Source organism: Patagioenas fasciata, chromosome Z (genome assembly GCF_037038585.1).
Source record: "Patagioenas fasciata isolate bPatFas1 chromosome Z, bPatFas1.hap1, whole genome shotgun sequence".
Lineage (NCBI taxonomy): Eukaryota > Metazoa > Chordata > Aves > Columbiformes > Columbidae > Patagioenas > Patagioenas fasciata.
In genome coordinates this window covers 73,590,054-73,612,193 of record NC_092560.1, presented here as the reverse complement: position 1 = coordinate 73,612,193, position 22,140 = coordinate 73,590,054, and the positions used below count along the sequence as shown (strand labels likewise).

Genomic DNA, 22,140 nt, shown 5'->3' with positions numbered 1-22,140 from the left:
ATATTAACTTTTCCCTTCTTTGTTTTTTACTTGTAAGGGTTGCTGATTTAATAAAGGGTTATTTGGGATGTCATTCTAGGTTCAAGAATATTCATTGATAGTGGAAAAAGGAGATGGAAAGACTCAAATCAATCTGTTGTTACCTCTACATAAAAGCCTAAACAAGGCAAAAAAAAAAAAAAAAAAATCTGATCTGTGTTAGTCCAGAGACGGCTCGTGTTCTCGTATGATTCCTTTCATGCAAGGTTTGAGGGTGTCACAAATGCATCTATACAAATGCATGGATTGTGGGCAACAAACAGCATAAGCTGGAAGCCATAGTGCAGCAGAAAAACTAGCACGTAGTTGCCATCTGTAGATGACTCCCACAACTGGAGTGCTGCATTGGATGGCTATAAACTCCTCAGAAGGGACAGGCGAGGAAGGAGAGGAGGCGGGGTAGCCCTGTATGTTGGTGAGCGTTTCGATTTTCTGGAGCTTGACAAGGGAAATGATAGCTTGACAGGTGTTTGTGGGTAAGAACCAGGGGCAAAGCCAACAAGACAGATAATCCTGGTGGATGTGTGTTACAGACCACCCTACCAGGATGAAAAGGCAGGCAAAATATTCTGCTGGTAGCCACATGAGGTATCCCAGTCGCCAGCCCTTGTTCTCCTGGGGGACTTCAACCTACCAAATGTCTGCTGGAAATACAACACAGCAGGGAGGAAACAGTCTAGGAGACTCCTGGAGTGTATGTAAGACAACTTCCTGACACAGCTGGTCGGTGAGACAGCCAGGGAAGGTGCCCCACTGGACCTGTTGTTTGTGAACAGAGAAGGACTCGTGGGTAATGTGTTGGTTGGAGGTGGTCTTTCACATAGTGCTCGTGAAATTATGGAGTTTTCTGTTCTTGGAGAAGTAAGGAGGATTGTCAGCAGAACTGCTACCTTGGACTTCCAAAGGGCAGACTTTGACCTGTTTGTGAGGCTGGCTGGCAGAGTCTCTTGGGAGGCAGTCCCAAACGACAAAGGAGTCCAGGAAGGCTGGTCGCTCTTCAAGAAGGAAATCTTAGAGGCTCAGGAGCAGGCTGTCCCTGTGTGCCGAAAGATGAGCCTGTGGACAAGACCAGCCCGGCTGAAGGGAGAGCTTTGGCTGGAACTTGGGAATAAAAGGAGAATATATGACTTTGGAAGAAGGGACAGGCTACTCAAGAAGATTGCAAGGATGCTGTGAGGTTATGCAGGAAGAAAATTAGAAGGGCCAAAGGCCAACTAGAGCTGAGCCTTGCTGCTGCTGTGAAGGGAAACAAACACGCTTCTATAAATACATCAGCAACAAAGGAAAGACTCTAGAGAGTCCTCATCTGCTGGTGGATATGGGGAGCAACAGTGACAGAAGATGAGGGAAAGGCTGAGGTACTAAATGCCTTCTTTGCCTCAGTATTTAACAGTCAGACCAGTTGTCCTCTAGGTACCCGGCCCCATGAGCCAGAAGACAGGGATGAGCAGAACGAAGCCCAAATAATCCAACGGGAAATGGTTAGTGACCTGCTGCACCACTTGGACACACACAAGTAGATGGGGCCAGATGGGATTCACCCAAGGGTGCTGAGGGAGCTGGTGGAGGTGCTCACCAAGCCACATTCCCATCAGCAGTCCTGGCTGACTGGGGAGGTCCCAGTTGACTGGAGGTTGGCAGGGAATGCAGGAAGAAGAGAGGGCTGGAGGAAATGATGAGGTAGGGAAGCATGGGCATACAGGGAAGAGAGTGTTGAATGCAGTGGAAAACAGAACAAGTCTGGAGGGCAGTAATGCAACAGGAGCTGGGGCTAAAGGAGACGGTGCAAGAGCTGCCCTGGGAATCTAAAACCTAAAGACAATGGCAGGAAGAAATAAGTAGCCTGAAGGCAAAGAGGGAGAAAAGAGAAATTCCTGGTGTGTGTCCCTGTTTGGAGATTTGATGTGGAGGGATGAAGGGATCATCATGATTTTATAGGATGGTCTTTGTAAGATGTGAGGAATGAGGCCTGAGAAATAACGCAGCCAAGGGGATCAAACGATGTCACTCGAGAGTGGAATGGAGATGTGACTGCTGCATCTCTTTCAACGGGTGAAATGCCAGCATGGATCTCAGCTGGGAGAAAATGGACGAGAGGGTGTGAAATTCCCTCACCTCAGCATGGGCCAAGCAGCGATTTGCTTCTGGCACTGTTAACATCACAGGTCGAGGGCCACTGCTGCTGACCTGACTGCGTCCCCTGGTTACCTGCCTTGTGGGCATGTCAGGATTTTTTACCATCTCACTGCCATCCTACCCTTGATCCATAAGTGCGCTCGTGTAGCTGTTGGTTACCACTTTCCTCCCTGACGCGGCTGGCCAAGTCCAGGGATGCTCTGTTGCTATGGAGTGCAGCAGAACAGAGGCGAGAAGGGATGTTTTGGATTTGCATTTGTGAATGAGCACAGCAGTAATGTCCGTAGCATCAGAAGCAAACATATAGATGTAAATAGCACTGCGTACCTCAGAAACAAAGGACTAAACACCTGTGTCCATATGCACCCACTGTCATTGACAGGAGAACTGATGAATCACTCTATTTGTTCTCTTTTTCTGGTTACAGTAATAACAGTTATTTCAACAGCACATCACTTTTCCCTGCAGTCCACCCATCTCTTTCCCTCCTGTCGTCCAGAAAGGCTACTGCAACCTTCTGCTGTTCAGCATTGGCTTACAGAAGGCTATTTCAATCTGTCCCTGGTTCTTATCACAATGACAAATCCAAGCCTGAGTTATTTATTTCACAGTCAAGGGAGGGGCTATAAGTCCAAGTCATGGATGCTTCCTTCCACCCTCTGCTGGACAGGCTGTGAGTGGGAATTGCCCACCTCAGAAGGCAGAAATGACAGAATTCCTGCTCTTACTCTCAGATTTTGGATTGTAGCACAGCCCAAACAAGAAGACTGTGATGATTAATAACCTCGTAGGAGTTCGGTGGTAAGAGATCTTGGCATGACGCAGGCTTTCAGGACCAGACCCTCCATTTCACTGCTGCAATTTCCCTTTGTTTTGCTAACTGGTGGCATCTGTATGTGGTTTGGAGTTACAACAACAGTACAAGTCTCGCTGAGTCTTGCATTTGCCTGAAGGAACCACTGTAAGGAAAGAAGGGGAATGTATGACCAAGGATGAATGAATCAGTGTTGCTCTGTGCAAGAGGTGGAAATCAAATGAACGTTTCCTTTTGCTTTCTGGTTCTAGCGACTGTGTTATTTCCTAAATTCGGCAGTTGCTGTAAGGAGGCACATGGCTCACAGCTCCCTAATTAGTTTCAAGTTTGAAAGTGTGTTCAGGGATACAGGGCCAGATGCTTTGGCTGGAGAAATTTACATCTCTAAACCGCGACCGTTCAGATGATATTTCCCACTCTTTTCTCTGTGTTTAGCTGATATTTCTACTAAATTTGCCTGTAGTGCTGTGACCCACTGTGTGTCTCAGCACCTGGAATGGCATTTGTTAATCTGTTTATACTTAAATTGTAGCAGTGGGAAAATTCAATATCCAGTCATAAACTTGTTTAGCAGGAGTTTGAGACTGAGAGGAAGTGGAAAGCTGTAAAACAGTGATTACTGCTAGAGATACTCAACTGTCACCCTCAGCTGGAAGCCCCATCTTTTCCCCCAAGCAATGACACAGGGCAATTCTCTTAAGAATGCAAGAGTTTATATTCACTCTCAGCTATGATGCAGAGGAGGGAGAGAAATAAAAGCTATGGAACTTCTATCAGAAAGTGCTATGCATGAAAAACAGCCAGCAGAAGGAATGGTTTATTCGTGAGCATTATAGCAGCTGCTCTTGTCCTGTCCCCCTACAGTCTCTGACCTCAAACACCGAAGAACAAAATTCTTGATAAAATCAAACAGTGGGGGTTCTTCAGTTTTGTTTTGTTTTCTCACCAGCACTGATGTTTTCTAACAAAGAAGCCCATTTTTTGCAGTGGACCTAAGTAGACGAATACTCTGTGTAGTTAATGGATTTGGGTTGTCTGCTGTCTTCTGACTCTCAGCATCCCTTTGGAATGTTGACTGCAACTTACCTAAGTACAGAAAACCCTTTTCTGATTATAAAATATTTGTAATACCAAAGAATCTGGTTAAATTCACTGAAGCTGTTCCACCAGTCAGAGACTGTTTTCGTCACAAACTTTACAGGGCAGCAGGGGTCCAGTGCATTTCTTTGGGCATTTCTTTGGCTGCGTCTTGTTAGAATAAGGTTCCATAATGGGGCATCCAACTCTGGAGAAGGCTCCAAGGGACAAAGAACAGTGTCTGTTGCCTTGAACTAGTGCAAATCTTCTGGAAACAAGTGAGAGGTTTCCTTTGGACCAAATACTTTTATCAGTTCTCTTGCAGATGAGCAATGAATGAACTTGAGGTGTTTTTGCCAGAGAGCTTCTGAGAATGGAATTTGTGACGTGCTTGAATGAAGGTCTGTGTATCTGAGCTGTTCCCTGTACGACAGCTCACAGGAGTGAAGCAGTTGTTAGCAGAAAAGTAAAGCAGCCTGAGCCTCAGCCTGTAGATAGCCTGAATTGATTCCAGATCCAGAAAGTTTATAAATGCACTACAGTATCAGCAAGAGGAACTGCAGTGACAATAGTGTAAGCAACCCTGTTTCCTCATTCTGGAGCTGCAGGTGATTTTGGCCGCCACCTCTTTCATGGCTTTAGCCATCCAGTCGCTTAAGCTCAGTCTCCAAGCTCAGGGTTCTAAAAAGGACGTATGAAATTCACCAGTTTCTCTCTCTCAGTGTTGAGTTTGTGCATGAAAACAGTTTTAAAAGCTTGCAAATAACTTGGATTCCAACCAGAGGGTGGGTATCTCCCTCATTTGTGTATCTTTGGCAGCATGAAAGATAGCCTCTGCATTGGAATTACATGCAGCATTTCTGATTAGACTTTCGAAGCGGGCAGGTGTTATCTATTAAACTTCAGTGCAAAATGATGGAATTGGAGCATCTTGCTCTCTGGGACTTTCTCAGAAGTTGTGCTCCTTCTCGGCTCTTCTTCAGCTCTGTTCTACCAACAGAGTGAGTAAAACTGGTAGAATATAGTGATACCAGCAGGTGGACATGTTCACAGTACAACTAGTAAGACTATGATTAGCACTTGATGAAGAGTAAGATGCTGTGTGCACAAATGCAGGCACGTCACAAGAAGAGACAGAGACCAAGAATGCATTTGCAAAGAGCAAGTTTTATTTTAGTTACCTCTTTACTAGGCGACATCCAAATAGGCACCTAAGCTCCCAGACAGAGGTAACACAAGCAGGGACGCAGGTGCTGGTGAGTTCAGCCCTGGTTAGAAGATCACTGGGTGTGCTGCGTTCACCTGTATTTCAAGGCGTCAGGCAGGCGCAGCCTCCCGCTCTTTCTCACAAGAAGGCAGGAATCTCAGACATAGAGATGAGATCTTTAAGGCACAGTGACTAAAGACATCTTTCCCAAATGCCAGCGGATTCATACCAAGGGCTTTGGTCAGTTTTTTCTTAATCACGCTTGATTTTGAACTTCTTGTTGATGTTTCACTTCTGTGAGTAACAAGTGACCGAATGCCACCCCTGTGCAGTGATCTTCCCTATAGGTGAGCTGTCTGCAGGCAAGTGAAAGCGTTCTGGAGCATTTCCTCACACAATCACTTACACAGTGTCCTGAACAGCGTGATGATTTGTGTAGCGTGCGTGTTGTGTGGCCCCTTCCTCACATGGCTTCCCTGGGAACCAAAGAGTTTGGATCGTCCCCTCAGCCCTGGGACCCTTTCTGCCTGGCTGGGTTGCGATGGCTGACACCGAGTCAGTCTGAAGAACCAGCGGCCACGTCCTGGAGTCCTCCCTCATGCAAGACTTACGTAAAGTTCAGTGACTTCTGTTTCACTGCAGACACAGGATGGGTTCCTTTATCTTGGTGAGGCCCACTCTGGTAACTCTAAAAAAGCACATCATAATGGCCCGTGCTTGAGTCTGAAACATTTTATGGAAAATCTGTTTCTCAAAGCTTTTTCTTAAGCTGAGTTTTCTCAGTGATTGTTGTTTAGAAGTGTTTTGGATGAAGTGCTTTTGCAGCAACTCTGGCTCTTGTGCAGTAAAGCTATTTATGATTTGCAGGTGTGTCACGTCCCCCCATAGCTAAAGGTTGAGGAGAGGTGACTCATGTTTGTGGGTCCCTTTTGGTAGGAAATAGTATACACAATACTTGTGGTCATAGAATCACAGAACCACAGAATGTTAGGGATTGGAAGGGATCTTGAAAGATCGTCATGCCAATCCCCCTGCTGGAGCAGGAACACCCAGATGAGGTTACACAGGAAGGTGTCCAGGCGGGTTTGAATGTCTCCAGAGAAGGAGACTCCACAACCCCCCTGGGCAGCCAGTTCCAGTGTCTGTGGAACCTCTTGTGTTCCAGTTTGTACCCATTACCCCTTGTCCCACTATTGGTTGTCATCAAGAAGAGCCTGGCTCCATCCTCGTGACACTCACCCTTGATATATTTGTAAGACTCTACACTTGCCCTTGTTATATTTCACTAAATCTTTCCCTGCCCAACTCTCCAGCCTGTCCAGGTCTGTGGATGGCAGCACAGCCTTGTGGTGAGTCAGACACTCCTCACAGGTCCATAGACAAAAGGCTTTCATTTTTGGAACTTGACACAACTGGCAAATGACTTGGTGGCAGAAGGATTTATGATATTTAGGCTCAATTGGTAAACAGCATGTGTGGTTCTGTCAGTCTTACATTACTATATTACTATATTACTGTATTACTATATTACTATATCACTATATTACTATATTACTATATTACTATATTACTTACGAGAAGTAAAGCAAACAAATAGAAGTATAGGGAGGGAAGAAAAGAAGGAAGGAAGGAAGGAAGGAAGGAAGGAAGGAAGGAAGGAAGGAAGGAAGGAAGGAAGGAAGGAAGGAAGGAAGGAAGGAAGGAAGGAAGGAAGGAAGGAAGGAAGGAAGGGAGGAAGGAAGAAAGGGAGGAAGGAAGGGAGGAAGGAAGGGAGGAAGGAAGGGAGGAAGGGGAAGGAAGGGAGGAAGGAAGGGAGGAAGGGAAAGGAAGGAAGGGAAAGAAAGGAATGGAAAGGAAGGAAGGAAGGAAGGAAGGAAGGAAGGAAGGAAGGAAGGAAGGAAGGAAGGAAGGAAGGAAGGAAGGAAGGAAGGAAGGAAGGAAAAAGGGAAAGGAAGGAAGGAAAAAAAGGAAAGGAAAGGAAAGGAAAGGAAAGGAAAGGAAAGGAAAGGAAAGGAAAGGAAAGGAAAGGAAAGGAAAGGAAAGGAAAGGAAAGGAAAGGAAAGGAAAGGAAAGGAGGAAGGAAGGAAGGAAGGAAGGAAGGAAGGAAGGAAGGAAGGAAGGAAGGAAGGAAGGAAGGAAGGAAGGAAGGAAGGAAGGAAGGAAGGAAGGAGAGAGACTGAGATTTCACCATCCCTGTGGCTCTGCTCAGTGTGTGATGGGTTTTGTAGGCACTTCACACCTGCTCTGCCCTCGCTGCGGGTGTGCGGCTGCATCAGGGTTTCCTGGGAGGTGGCACCACCCACATGGCCCTGGGGCTGTGGGGACCCGTGGCCGTGTCCCCCAGCAGGTTGGTGCCAGCCACGGTTGGTGTGGAGACAGGGAAAGGCCCCAGGAGAAAGGGAGAAAGCAACACTCAGAAACTGTGTCAGGGAAACGAGTTTATTTACTTTTGCTTCCACTAACGGAAGCTGGAACCCCGCTAGTGCCTCCGGCGCGGCGGCCTCTTGCGGGGCTGGGGAGAGTCCTGGGGTCCTGCGTTCCTCCTCTTTGGGGGGCGCCGGGGCCCCCCAGGCGAGCAGTCCGCGCCCCGGCCGGCAGCGGAGGGGCTGCGGCTGCAGCCCTGGGGAGAGGGACCTGCCAGCGCCACCTGCCCCGGCTCCTGCTGGGGCTGCTCCCTCTGTGCAGGCCCGGGCGCAGAGGGAAGGCAGCTGGGAGCCCTGGGCAGAGCGGCCTCCGACGTGCTGGCTTCATCCTCCACGTCGGAGCCCGCAGGGCTGGTGGGGGCCAGCCTGGGGTCAGGAGTCCCCACACGGGAGCTGCTGGGGCTGGGGCTGGTTGCGCGGCCGTAGTCCTCCTCCTCAGCCCTGTAGGAGCACAGCAGTCTCCAGGCATCCTCGCTGCACCGCTCCATGATGACCTGGACGAGGCCACGCACCAGCGGTGCTGCATTTTCCTGGAGCTGGGGCTCCATGCGCTGGACCAGGGCCTCCTCGTCCAACCCGTGGCAGCACAGGGCGTACAGGATCATCCTCTGTGTTGCCGCCGCCAGCCACCACTGCTCCTCATAGATGGCGTTCAGCTGCAGGCTCAGCCAGGGCAGCACGGGCTCCAGGAGCTGCTGGTGTTGCCGGAAAAGCCCTGCCCAGACCTGGGGCAGGAGCCCGTCCACGGCCGCCGTGTGCTCCGTCTCCACAGCCCCCTGCTCTTCCGGGAACGGCGTCCCCATCACAAAAAACAGAGGGGACCGCGCGGGGCCAGCGCGGCTGCTGCTGACGGGGCGGCTGGGAGCTGCGCTGGCCTGGTTGCCGTCCAGAGATGGCTGTGCAGGGGACATGGTGACACACAGGCACTCATCTCCCTGCACAGAAATCTTGATCTCCTCCATGTGGCCTCTGCAGAGTGGGCAAGTTGATGTCCTCTTAGCCCAGCGCAGGATGCAGCCCACGCAGAACTGGTGCTGGCAGGGCCGCACGAAGGCGACGGCCTTCCGAGGTTCCCGGCAGACGGGGCAGCTCCACGCTGTCTCGCTGGCCATGGTTGTGCTGTGCAGCGGGTTGGGGAGAGCTGAGGAGGAACAGCTGCTTCCCCTGGCTGGTCCCGGTGCTGCCAAAGGGCTTGAGCACTGCAAAAGGAGAGAGGCCGCGGTCCTTGGCTGTCCCGTGGAGGAGGGGAGGAAAAGGGAGCAAGGAATGCCCGGGCAACTGGAGCAGGACACCCTGACGGCTCCGCCAGCCCCATCGGCCACCCCACAGCCAGCCCGGGGACGTTTCCCGCACAGCTCACCTCCGCTGCTGCAAGTGTGTGCCGCGGTGCCCGGCTGCCTGAAGCAGGCAGGGCTGGGGAAACACGGGGGATGGCTCTGGGATGCGAGTGAGAGCTGCCACCAGCAGCCCCCAAAGCACGGCCCAGCACCAGGAGAAGCCTCGCTCTGACGTCCACGCCTCGCAGGCTGCTCGGCAGGAGTCCAGGCACGAGCCAGGCTGAGCCAGGCTCTGACGGCGCCCGCAGATAAGCACCGAGAACGTGAGGTCACAGTCCGTGGCTCGGCGATGTCACAGTCCGTGGCTCGCTGACGTCACCCTCCACCGCTTGGTGATGTCCAAGCCGTGATGCAACCCTGCATGTGCACGACAGCAGGAGAAAAAAGAGCATCTTGTTTATTGGCTTTGCTTCTACGTTTCCCTGCTGCCCAAGCTTGGTCACCTGCAACATGTGTCTGTGACTTGCTCATTTAGTTTTAAACACGGAATTTTTCTTCTCTACAGCCTCACCGGATGGGTGGTGATAGGCACAACAGCACTGTGGTTCTAGCTGTAGGGCTGCACAACTGTTCTGCATTCTCACGAAGAAGCGGAATGGTTGCCTTGGTGCTCTCTGGCTGGAGGGGAACGATCTACCCAGGGGAGTGTTCTCTCTGCAGGCTTTTTTGGCAACTGTTGTTCCACTTGCATGTTTACAAGGACAGGCCTCCGTCCAGAGAACATCTCTAAAATAACAAGGCAGCGTGCAACACACCAGCATCTAGGTCATCTGAAGAAGTTCAAAAGCAAATTTACAAATGGTCCCCACGGGGCTGGCTTTGAAGCTGTGCTTGTCTTCTCCTTCTGCCTTACACTGTTCACATTGAAAAGCTGTCCCGACTGTGTGAAGGCTTCAGAATTGGAAGAGTACTGTGCTCGCAAGCTTCAACCATTGACGCCTTCATCTCTGACAACATGCAAGTACTTTCCTGATCCTTCCAGCTACAGAAGGGTTTGAATCAATAAAAATGTGTATGAACTCTACAAATCCTACATTTGTGTGGACTGTTTGAAAAGCCCAAGAAGTCATATCTGAAGTCCTTGAATTTTCCTTGTGCACTATTAGTGGTATCTTCAGGTACTCCAACTTCATAATGACATAGTCCTGAATTCAGTAGCTTCATTACAGTCTTCTGTTGCTCTCATCCCATTCTAAGACAATCCTGAGGGTGGACAGATAACAGAAAGATAGGGACAAAAGCAAAATTCCAGACAAAGGACCGCTGGTAGTTTTCAGTTGACGAGAAGCGTGGTTCTTTCACCTGTTGAACAATGTGGCAATTACAGAGACATGGTGGGACAGCTCACATGGTTGGAATGTGGTCATGGATGGCTATGCCCTTCTCAGGGAACACAGGCCAGCCAGGCAAGGTGGTGGAGCTGCTCTTTATGTGAGAAGGCATACTGTCCAGGGACGGATGAGGAGTGAGTTGAGAGTCTGTGCGCGAGAATCAAGGGGCAGGCTGGCAGGGCTGTGTCACGGTCCATTTGGTGATGGACTTGTGATGGTTTGTTTACCTTGACCTCAAAGCGCAAAATTAAGGCAACCAAAATGCCAAAGGGTTACCATTCAATCAAACAGTGTTACTTTATTATTTTCCCGTAAAGCGGCACGCGGAAGAGGAAGTAGAGAAGAAGGGAAAGAAAAAGAAAGGGGGGAAAGAGGCTTGGTTACCAGCAAGGGTCCAAAGACATCCCTATGGTCCCAGGTCCCAAACAGCATGCTGCTGGTACTCTGTCCTCTGTCGTAATTTGTGATCCTTTTGTGGGGAGAACTCAACGGTGTCCATTTGGGAGTCATCTCTTATGCTTCTTCACCGCCCCTTGCTCCCATTGTTTGAGGCCAACCTCCGCCTTTGTTTCGCAATCCAGGCTTAACCGCGCAGTCCCGAAAAATTTCCACTCTGCGTGTCAGGACCCATCTGTGCATGCGTGGCCTCGCATTCCGGGGTCTCTCTCTGGTCCACTGGGTGACAGCAGGACCCTTGGCGAGCTTCTGGGCATGCTCGTCTTCGTTGGCCTTTGTTGGAGGGAGCAGGTGGACAAGGTGTGACCGAGGCTGCAGGTGAGAATCCATCTTCTGGATGACAGCTATTGTCCCTGGGTCGAAGAGACACATGTAACAATCACTTTTAGGAGGTGGGGGATGATTTGGCTGAGGCAGCAGGCCAGGTCCACACAACAGCCATTGCTAGCAGTAGCCCCCCCGAATTGGAGAAACAGTGCAACACAATGCTTCTCCTCGGGCTTCTCTCCAAGTCGTTGTCCATGCGTTCTATCTGTCAGGGCCTCAGTTCCCTTAGTTCCTGATGACCTTGTTTCAGGCAAATACTGCTCCATCTTCAGACCGACTCTTACAGGGTGATACTGTTGTGGGTGTCTATGACACCAGATCAGGATGAGGAAGTTCATGAGGCCTTCTCCAGGCAGCTGAGAGCGGCCTCACAATTACAGGCCCTGGTTCTCCTGGGGGATTTTAACTACCCTGATGTTTGCTGGAAGGACTGCTCAGCCGGGCACCCACAGTCCAGGAGGTTCCTCCATTGCGTTGATGATACTTTCCTCATGCAAATGGTGGAGGAGCCAACTAGGTGAGGAGCGCTGCTGGATCTCATCCTCGCTAACAAGGAGGGTCTGGTTGAAGCGGTAAAGGTTGAGGGCTGCCTTGGCTGCAGCAACTATGAGATGGTGGGGTTCCGGATCTCATGTGGAAGGAACAGAATACCAAGCAGGATCACAACCCTGGACTTCAATAGGGCAAACTTCGGCCTTTTCAAGCAACTGCTGTGGGAAATCCCGTGGGCAAGGCTGCTTGAAGGTAAAGGGGCCCAAGACAGTTGGTTAGCATTCAGGGACTGATTCTTCCAAGCTCAAGATCAGAGCATCCCGACAGGTAGGACGTCCAAAAGGAAACCAGGAGACCTGCTTGGTTAAACATGGAAGTGCTGGGCAAACTCAAGTGGAAGAAGAGAGTTTACAGATCAAGGAAGGAGGGGCTGGCCCCTTGGGAAGAATATAAGGCTGTTGTCAGAGGATGTAATGAAGCAACTAAGAAAGCTAAGGCCTCCTTAGAATTAAACCTGGTGAGAGGGCTCAAGGACAACGGAAAGAGCTTGTTCAAATACATGGCGGGTAAAAGTACCACCAGAGTCAATGCAGGCCCACTGATGAATGAGGTGGGTGCCCTGGTGACAGGAGTTACAGAGAAGGCAGAGTTAATGAACGCCTTCTCTGTATCTGTCTGCTCTGCTGGAGGCTGTTCTGAGGAGCCCTGTACCTCTGAGGCCCCAGAGGAAGTCAGGACCATGGAGGAGTCTGCCTTGGTTGAAGAGGACTGGGTTAGGGACCCATTAAGCAATCTGGACACCCACAAATCCATGGGATAGGAGGCACTCGTGGGCGCTGAGGGGGCTGGCTGAGGTCATTGCTAGGCCACTCTCCGTCATCTCTGCTAAGTCTTGAGAAATGGGAGAGGTGCCTGAGGACTGGAGGAAAGCAAATGTCACTCCATTCTTCAAAAAGGGCAAGAAGGAAGATCTCGGTAACTGTAGACCAATCAGCCTCACCTCCAGCCCTGGGAAGGTGATGGAACAACTTAGCCTTGGTACCATCTCAAAGTGTATCAAGAATAAGAGGGTCATTAGGGGCAGTCAACATGGCTTCACCAAGGGGAAGTTGTGCTTGGCCAACCTCATAGACTTTTATGAGAGCATAACCAGGTGGCTAGATGATGGTAAAGCAGTGCATATGGTCTATCTTGATTTCAGTAAAGCATTTGACACAGTCATGCTTGCTTCTAAATTGAGGAAGTGTGGTCTGGATGATCGGGTAGTGAGGCGGACTGTGAACTGGCTGAAGAAAAGAAGCCAGAGAGTCGTGGTCAATGGGGCAGAGTCTAGTTGGGGGCCTGTGTCTAGTGGAGTGCCTCAGGGGTCAGTAGTGGGGCCTGTATTACTCAATATATTCATCCATGACTTGGATGAAGGAATAGAGTGTGCTGTCAGCAAGATTGCTGATGACACGAAACTGGGAGGAGTGGCTGACACGCCAGAAGGCTGTGCTGCCATCCAGAGACCTGGACAGGCTGGAGAGCTGGGCGGGGAAAATTTAATGAAATATAACAAGGGCAAGCGTAGACTCTTACATCTGGGCAGGAACAACCCTGGGTTCCAGTATAAGCTGGGGAACGACCTGTTAGAGAGCAGTGTAGGGGAAAGGGACCTGGGGGTCCTGGTGGACAGCAGGATGACCATGAGCCAGCACTGGGCCCTTGTGGCCAAGAAGGCCAATGGTACCTGGGGTGGGTTAGAAGGGGGGTGGTTAGTAGGTTGAGAGAGGTTCTCCTTCCCCTCTACTCTGCCCTGGTGAGACCACATCTGGAATATTGTGTCCAGTTCTGGGCCCCTCAGTTCAAGGACAGGGAACTGCTGGAGAGAGTCCAGTGCAGGGCAACAAAGATGAAAAAGGGAGTGGAGCATCTCCCGTATGAGGAAAGGCTGAGGGAGCCGAGTCTCTTTAGCTTGAAGCTTGAAGAAGAGGAGACTGAGGGCTGACCTTATTAATGTTTACAAATCTATAAAGGGTGAGTGTCAGGAGGATGGAGCCAGGCTCTTCTCGGTGACAACCAATGGTGGAACAAGGGACAATGGCTTCAAACAGGAACACAGGAGGTTCCACTTAAATTTGAGAAGAAACTTCTTCTCAGTGAGGGTAACAGAGCCTGGACCAGGCTGCCCAGGGGTGTTGTGGAGTCTCCTTCTCTGGAGACATTCAAAACCCGCCTGGACACTTTGCTGTGTAACCTCATCTGGGTGTTCCCCTCCAGCAGGGGGATTGGACTAGACGATCTTTCAAGGTCCCTTCCAATCCCTAACATTCTGTGATTGTGTGAACAGACTTTGGGAACCTCTACCTAAAAAGTGTGGTTGTGTTCAGAACACAACTTTTCCAGCAACAGAAAACTGCAACATCATGGGCACACCCAGGAGACACTTGCAGAAAAAGTGTATGGGGGATTTTAGCCTTGGTTAGCTGCTGTCTGCAGCTTGGCAGAAGAAAGCCAAGCGTGTTTCTTGGGATGTGTCGCAGAGAAATGAGCTCTTGAACGAGACCCTTTGGCCACAGGGTTTCTGTGTACCAGCCATGCTGCTGGCAGGCGGGCCATGGGCATGCTGCCTTCATCTTCTCCAGCATTTCCTAACACAATTTCCTCAGGCATTCATGCCTTAGACTTTCCTTTGACATATTGATAGGCTGCTGTTTTATGGAAACACTTTTTGGAGAAATATTTAAGAGGTGGTGGGCAACCCCCAGGAAAGCACAGCTATGACACAAAGGGATGGCTCCAAGAGCTCTACAGCTTCCGTGACACGTGGGAGGTGTACTCCATACGCTGTTTTCCATTTCTGTCCTTCATTTCCCTCTCATGAGCCTCCAAGGTGTACAAGGGATATTGACTCCTCTGTGTCAGAAGACGGCACCCCCAGAATCCTGAGTTGGTCAAAAGAGGTGGCGGGTGTGAGCTTTCCATCAAAGGGCATCAGAACAGGCAGTGCCAGGTGGCAGGAAATTTGTCTGGGGCAGGTACCTGCCAGGGGTCTGTTTCAGTCCTGGATGAGCCTCTCAAAAAAGCTCAGAGCTGACCACTGAAAACAGAGAGATTCAAAGCCTGGGGCAGAGATTTGCATCCAGACTTTCTCTCAAGTTCCACGGTGCAAATCAGCTTTTGACAGGGAAAGAATTCCTGATGTTTTCTCTTTCTGTCTTTTATCCAGAGGCTAACTATGGCAGCCCCAGGAAACAGCTTTATTGTTTCCTTTCTACTGGGCTCCATACTATGAACAAGGAGAAACGGGTGCTGCTTCTGTGACATCACTTTGCAGCATGCGTTTTTTTTAATTGGGTCTTTCACATTTATAGTATGGATCCCCAAAGCGGAGATGAATGTTTTGGTGCAGAGTCATGTCCTGCGCACAGGTATGGGTGGGGGCAGAGGTGACTCAGGTTCTTTGGTCCCCTTGGTTGGAAAAGAGTACACACAATACTTAAGATCCGTTAAAACAAGGCATTTATTTTGCAGTTTGCGGAACTGGAAAATGAAAAGGAAGAGAGAGGGGGAGGGAGGGAGGGAGGGAGAGAGAGAGAAAGGGAGGGAGGGAGAGAGAGAGAAGGGGAGGGAGGGAGAGAGAGAGAAGGGGAGGGAGGGAGAGAGAGAGAAGGGGAGGGAGGGAGAGAGAGAGAAGGGGAGGGAGGGAGAGAGAGAGAAGGGGAGGGAGGGAGAGAGAGAGAAGGGGAGGGAGGGAGAGAGAGAGAAGGGGAGGGAGGGAGAGAGAGAGAAGGGGAGGGAGGGAGAGAGAGAGAAGGGGAGGGAGGGAGAGAGAGAGAAGGGGAGGGAGGGAGAGAGAGAGAAGGGGAGGGAGGGAGAGAGAGAGAAGGGGAGGCAGGGAGAGAGAGAGAAGGGGAGGGAGGGAGAGAGAGAGAAGGGGAGGGAGGGAGAGAGAGAGAAGGGGAGGGAGGGAGAGAGAGAGGGGGGGATCTTACTTTCCCTCTGGGATTAGCAAAATCCACTAAATTTTCATTTTCAGAATTGGAATTACACCAAAATATTCTGTCTAATTGCTAACAAAGCACTTTCCCATAAGCCTAAATCAGTCAATAAAATATTTAGTCTCTCGTGGTTAGGAAGAGACCTTCTCTAAAACACTGGTCGCCTGTACAGCATCAAAAGTTTACCCCACCCTTACCCAAGTCGACTTACTTTGGCTTTTTGGAAAAAGAGATGAAAACAACCTCTTGGATCTACATTCCAGCTTCTGGCAATTTCTATAATAAACTGCATTACAACTGCTTGGTGTGCTACTTGCTCCATCAGAGCTCTTTTCTGAAAAGAAGTTAAAAGTTATGATGTTAAGATATTTCCTGTTAATATAGTTATAGATTTCAGCATGATTTGCTTTTGTCATAGTTCCTAAACAGAGGAGAACTGATGCTCACAGAAGCAAGGGGAGTGATAATTAGCTCTAACTAGACATATATATGATAACGCATAATAGAGTTTTTCTTCAGTAAAGTAGAGGGCGGGTAGGAAGAACAGTTAAACAGCTAATCAGGTTGACCAGCTTTTCTACAGTGCAAGTGGGAAACTCTATGCTTTCAAACAATTTAAACATTATCTTCGTACCTGTTCAGCTTCTAGATGAAAGCACCACAACATGAGATATCTAGATGTTTCTTCACAGACAAGATGCGGGTGATCAGACAAAAATCTTTGACTGTCATCCCATCTGCTCAGCATACCTAGTTAAGAGAAATTCAGTTAAGGTATTCGAAATGGATAAGTTATTTAATTCAGCAAAGAAGTCACTTCCACTGATACCCCAGTATATAGAACACCTTTGCAATTCACTAACCTCAGAACGACAGCATGCAGCTAAATTTGGGGGTTTTATTTATACATCTAACCAATGCTGAGAGAACCTTACCAGAAATACCAGAAGCAGATTTTAACAGTCACAATTTCCTATACTGGAATGCATCTCTAGTGTTGTTGGTAAGTTATTTGGAACAAGTTCTCATACACACTAACAAAGTGGTGTAGGTATCTATTAGCTGTATCATCAAATAGTTCAAGAAGTTTATGGATAGAGAGTTACGTTCAGTGATTCCGACCAACACGAATCCTTTAAATGTTCACAAGTAAGAACGCAATGAAAATAATGTGTAATCTCTCAAAAAGGAAACTGCTTCTAACACATGATTTGCTAGGTTTTCAGGAAATTTGAGTGTACTCACAGGAACAGCCTGATCTCAGTAGCAAAGCCGCACCAGTATTGGAGAGTTAACTAGGACACTGAATGGTGATAGCACGAAGCTACCTCGAGTTTAAAAATCACAGCTCAGTACTCAGACCGCTTCTTAAAACTGTTCTTCCTGCATCACTGACAGTCAAGTAATTACTGGCAAGAGGTACCAGATGCACAGCTTTACCCATCTACCAGTGTATAACTGGGCTAAAGATAATTCAGCGGTAATGACCTAAGCTAATCTTACTTCTAGCAAACAAATGGCTAAAGAGAAAGCAATGGCCAATACTTCTTTTGGCTGTTTTCAAGAGAGCTATTCCACATAAGGTCTTTATTGCCTGGAAGGCAGAGCAGGATCCAGAAACAGGACTCATGCAATAGGGCTAGCGAAGTTCACACGGCCCTTCAGCAGCAGCTAGCACAGAATGAGAGACTTGAAAGAGCACTAGCGCACTGTCCCTTTTCACAATGGACTTACAGATTTTGAATTAAAATAACAACACGGCTTTGAACTTGGGAATTAAGAAAAAAAGTTGGTGGCCTTCTCTGATAAGGTAGTTTCTGTAACAGCTTGATCGGAGTTCAGACAACAAAGTAATTTTGCCCAACTCTTAGCTAGGAAACCTGCCAAAATGCACATAAGAGGAGATGTATTCTGATTCTGCTGTCCTTACACCTGGCAATTAAGGTATTTGAGAGAACCTGTGCCTGTCACTGCTGTTTGCACACTCTGACAAGTGCTGTACCTTTCTTCAAAACAGTTTAAGATCCTTAAAATCAAATAGCTTAGTAAAAACAAGCTAGTACAAAAAACTGAGTTTTGCAAACGCAGTCCTGTTCTTGACTGTTCTGAAATTCCACAGAGTCTGAACCCAGCTTTTAACTAAGGATGTGAAGTACTTCAGAGAACCATCAAAACTTCAGATTACAAGATCAGCTTTGTGCTTAATCGGTTTCAACAATTATGACATTTTAGTGACACCTAGTGGATAAGTAAATATAATGTTAAACGCACATATACTCTCAGCAGGCTTTTATACACATTTTTCTTTAATCAGTCATTACCATTGCAGCTTAATAGCCACCAGAAAAATATTTCTTAAAAGGAAACAGCTATGGACAATCCCATGAACTTTGATACACACAACTTTTATTTCCGTGAATGTCCCAGCCTTTTTGCACTTAGCGGCAGAAAAAGTTGCAAGAACTTTATTTTTCAGGGCTTAAGATCATTTGAGGTCTTTTGTTTGTTTGTGGGTTTTTTTGGTAGAGTTCTTACTGGTCACAGGAACTAACAAACTTCTGCAGTTTACACCTTCTTTTGCTTTGAAATTATTATCTGTCCTGATAAAATAAAGCTGAACCATCTGTTAGCCAGGTCTTTTATCCATTAGCATTCATCCCATACAATAAGGAGCAAACCTACACATATTCTGTATAAGTTTAAACTGCAAAATGTGGGAAAAGCACACTTACCAAAGTGCCTAATCTTTTGTTCATGTTTTTGCATAAGTGGTTCAGACACATCTTCATCTTCTTTTCTTTTTTGATTAATAAAACTCTGAGGAAGAGAAAAATAGTACTATCACAGAAACTCCAGACATACCTTTTCATGATATATAGGAGTATTATACTTCAGTATGTTACTATTTGAAGGGCTATGTTCTAATTTTAGAGTCAAGTCATATACTTGAGAAGGTTGTCTTTAAAAAAGTGCCTTACCTAATAATAGAGTTTAAAAGTCTCATTATACACTACTGACCAAGAAGAAACTCTCGAGAAACTTCTGTCCTCAAGCAGGAACCTACTGATCTGTCAACAATGAGAATCATGTACATTGCAGCCTGGATGCAGCTAAATGAGTGAAATCAGGAGATGTGATAGCTGTGTGAAATCAAAGCTGAGATTCAACTACTAAAAAAATGGTTTGTGCTAAATAATCTGATTTACAGTAGGCATCACTAAAGGCAAACCCGCTTTCACACTTTAAGGAGCAGGCACAGTAGAGAAGTAAACTTTCTGTGTGACAAAACGATTAATCAGCATGTTCGGCAACATTTGCACTACATCGAATCATAGAATGGTTTGGGTTGGAAGGGAAATTTAAAGATGTGTGTAGTTCTGCCCCTCCCTGCCATGGGCAGGGATATCATTCACTAGATCAGGTTGCTCAACGCTCCATCCAGCCTGACCTCTACTGCTTCCAGGGATGGGGCGTACACAACTTCTCTGGGCAACCTGTTCCAGTATTTCACCAACTTCATAATAAAAAAAGTCTTCGTTATAGCCAATCTGAACTTATCCTCTTCCAGTTTAAAACCATTGCCCCTTGTCCTATCACTACAAGCCATGATAAAAAAATATCTCTGTCTTTGTTATAAGCTTCATTTAAGTATTGAAAAGACACAATAAGGTCTCCCAGCACCTTCCCTTCTCCAGGCCAAACAATGCCAACTCTTTCAGCCTTTCCTCAAAGGAGGTGAGGTGTTGATCCCTCTCATCATTTTTGTGGCCTCCTCTGGACCTGCCTAACAGGTCCTTGTCTTTCTTGTACTGGGGATCCCAGAGCTGGACACAGAACTCCAGGTGGGGTCTCACCAGAGCAGAGTAGAAGGGGAGAAACACCTCCCTTGACCTGCTGGCCATGGTCCTTTTGATGCAGCCCAGGATACAGTTGGCCTTGTGGGCTGCGAGTGCACATTGTCAGATCATATCCAATACCCAGATTACCCATGCAAGTTCTGATCCACACTTCTGCTAGAGAAATGTCATCTAGATTTGTAGTATGAGCGCAGCTTGCTCCCTTTCATGAGGCAAAGTAAGAAAATAGCCCCAACATTTAACACATACTGCAGTTTTGTGCCCTACTGGACACAGAAGACATTCAAGACTATTAACAAGTGGAATGAGAAGAAGAGGCGACACTTGTTTTCATACACACTGATATAGGCCATACCTTATTAAATACCTCCTTACTAACAGGATCTGTGTTCCAGAGACTCTGTCTTTCCCTCTGGTTTAGTGCTTCTTCTTTTCTCCTCCACTCCTCCTCTCTCCATTTCAACTCTGCAGCTTCAGTCCTTGCTTGAGCAGATTCCTGATCACAGGACTCTGAATTATGCAGCGCTAAGCTACCAAGTTTTTGCTGGGCTTCCGCTAGGTTCCATGTGCATTCTACAGAATGCTTCACGAACTCTCTTTCTTTTTGGCAGGCCAATTCAATCCCTTGGCTGTATATCTGGGAGGAAAAGGCAGACATGCTATTTAGGAAGGGAAAACCGACAGTTTACCCTTTGTATAGGAGCAGACAGGACTAAATCCCAAAGCTAATGCACCTGCAAGGTACATCAGATACTCAGCATTGTATTTGCAGGAGTGACGAAGCATGGTATTGTACACCCAGATGTTTCTAAGACAGAGATTTCTAATTTAAGCTGTCTTAACTTCAAGTGCATTTGCAAAACCACAAATCATGTACCGCTATCAGCAGTAGACTCCAGACTGTAAAAATACTTTGGACACAGCTGCAACCCCTCTGTCTATCTTTGGGCTGCAATGCTAGCAACAGCCAAATGTGAGAATACTCTGAATATATACTTCTGAAAAGAAAGTATCCATTTTGTGATGTCAGATCACAAGAGTAAAGTAACTGCTGCTGCCTGCATTCCACTATGGATTAGTACATAACAGATGGCAAACATATTCCCTTGAACTGGCAGTGAAAATGGAATTTACGTTATGAAGTGGCTGAGGTCCAGCAGAAGCATATGCTCCTTTTGGTCAAATGCATGGAGGAGGTCACTACTCATAACTGGGACAGAAAAGTGACCTCTCAAGCAACAGTGCTTATATTACTTCCAAGTGCGTGCTGGAAATTCACACCTCGTCACTTGAGAAATTATCCTCTAAAGCATATGCTCTGCCTTTCCACTAAGAGCAGAGAAAAAAGGTCCGTGCACCTAGTTCATCAGCCTTCCAGTGCCGTATTGTGAAATTTGTGGTGCTGGTAACCTCTGGCAGAAGGACATGAAGGACAACACAAGATGTGAAAGATTATTTGAAGGAAACTTTAATGCATATCCATCAAAGTCTTGGGGCCAACTTTGTTTTGGAACTGCAGCATTTGGAAACCCAACGTAATGGCAGCTTCTTGCAAGAGTACCCAGAATTCCTGGCAACATATTTATAGAACGCCGACTAGCCCACAGCAGCAGAGAAACACGCTGCCTATAGACCCGCCTTTTAGACACAAGGGCGCTGGGGTAACTCCAGCGCAAGTCCTGCCACATCACCTGTCACATGGGGAATTGCTACTCAGGGGCGGCGGCAGCCACGGCCCCCGCGCCACGGCAGCGCGACGGAGCGGCCCGGCGGGGAGCGGGCGCTCCGCGCACTCCCGCCCCGACACGCACCGGCCTCCGCCGCGATTCACGTCCCTCCGCGGCCGCCTCCCCGCGGCGGGGTCGGGCGGCTGCCGCGGGGCAGCCGGGGCGGCCGCAGCACCCACCCGCTCCGCTTCGCTCCGCGCCGGCCTGGCAGCTGCGCCAGCGAGGCGCCGGGGGTGGGGACACGCATGTACCTGCACTTCCGGCGGGCGCTGCCGGGAGGCAGGAGCCTGCCCCCGCTGCTCGTCCTCCTCCGGCGGAGCGCCGCCGTCCCGGGAGTGCGGGAGCCACAGCGCCATCCCCGCCGCCGGGGCCGCCGCTTACGCACCTCTAGCGGAAGTGAGGCGGCGCACCACTTCCAGCAACCTCAGCGGGCCGCCGCGCTCCCGCCCCCGGCGCTGCGGGGCGGGGCCTGTGTCTGCGGGCCTGCGTGTGCCGGCCGAGCCGGGCGGGGCCTGTGGGTGCCGGCAGCGCCGGGTGGAGCGGAGGTGGGTCGTGCCGGCCCGCCTGGCCCCCCAGGCGGGAGCGTCGCTGCCGCGCACGGCGCCCGCCGCGGCGAGGAGGCCCGGCCGCCGGCAGCGCGCGGGGCTGGCGGTGATGGTATCGAGGCGCTCCCGCCTGGCGCTGCTCGGAGTACCGCGTGTCGCGTCTCCTCCGTGCCGGCGGAGGGCCGGCCGCCTCCTTGGCGGCTACCGCAGCACCCTCACAAATTACGCGCGTCTGTGCGTACATCTCCGTATAAAATACGTGAGAGAATGAAAGAGACGACGCGCGCACAGCCCTGCCACGCGCTCCCGTGAGGGGCGCTGCCGGGCGCGCGGGCACCACGAGCGCCGCCGCCCGAGGGCCGGGGCCGGGGCCCGGGCGCCGCGGTCGCGAT

The 22,140-nt window shown here is 49.1% G+C and overlaps 1 protein-coding gene across 2 annotated transcripts; it reads right to left on the bottom strand.

Annotated features, from left to right (window-relative positions):
- Positions 1–7,698: 7,698 nt before the first annotated feature.
- Positions 7,699–21,615, bottom strand: LOC136115402 (uncharacterized). 2 transcript variants are annotated; one of them, XM_065861513.2, is made up of 6 exons: positions 21,455–21,615; positions 19,832–20,113; positions 18,352–18,436; positions 16,254–16,369; positions 15,831–15,953; positions 7,699–8,895 (listed from the first exon to the last, which is right to left on the bottom strand). In XM_065861513.2, the coding sequence occupies exons 1-6, from the start codon at positions 21,557–21,559 to the stop codon at positions 7,753–7,755; spliced, it is 1,854 nt and encodes a 617-aa protein (XP_065717585.2). In that variant the 5' UTR covers positions 21,560–21,615; the 3' UTR covers positions 7,699–7,752. The 2 variants fall into 2 exon arrangements, with proteins under 2 accessions (XP_065717585.2, XP_071658159.1); XM_071802058.1 differs by lacking the exon at positions 19,832–20,113.
- Between the last annotated feature and the right edge of the window lie 525 nt (positions 21,616–22,140).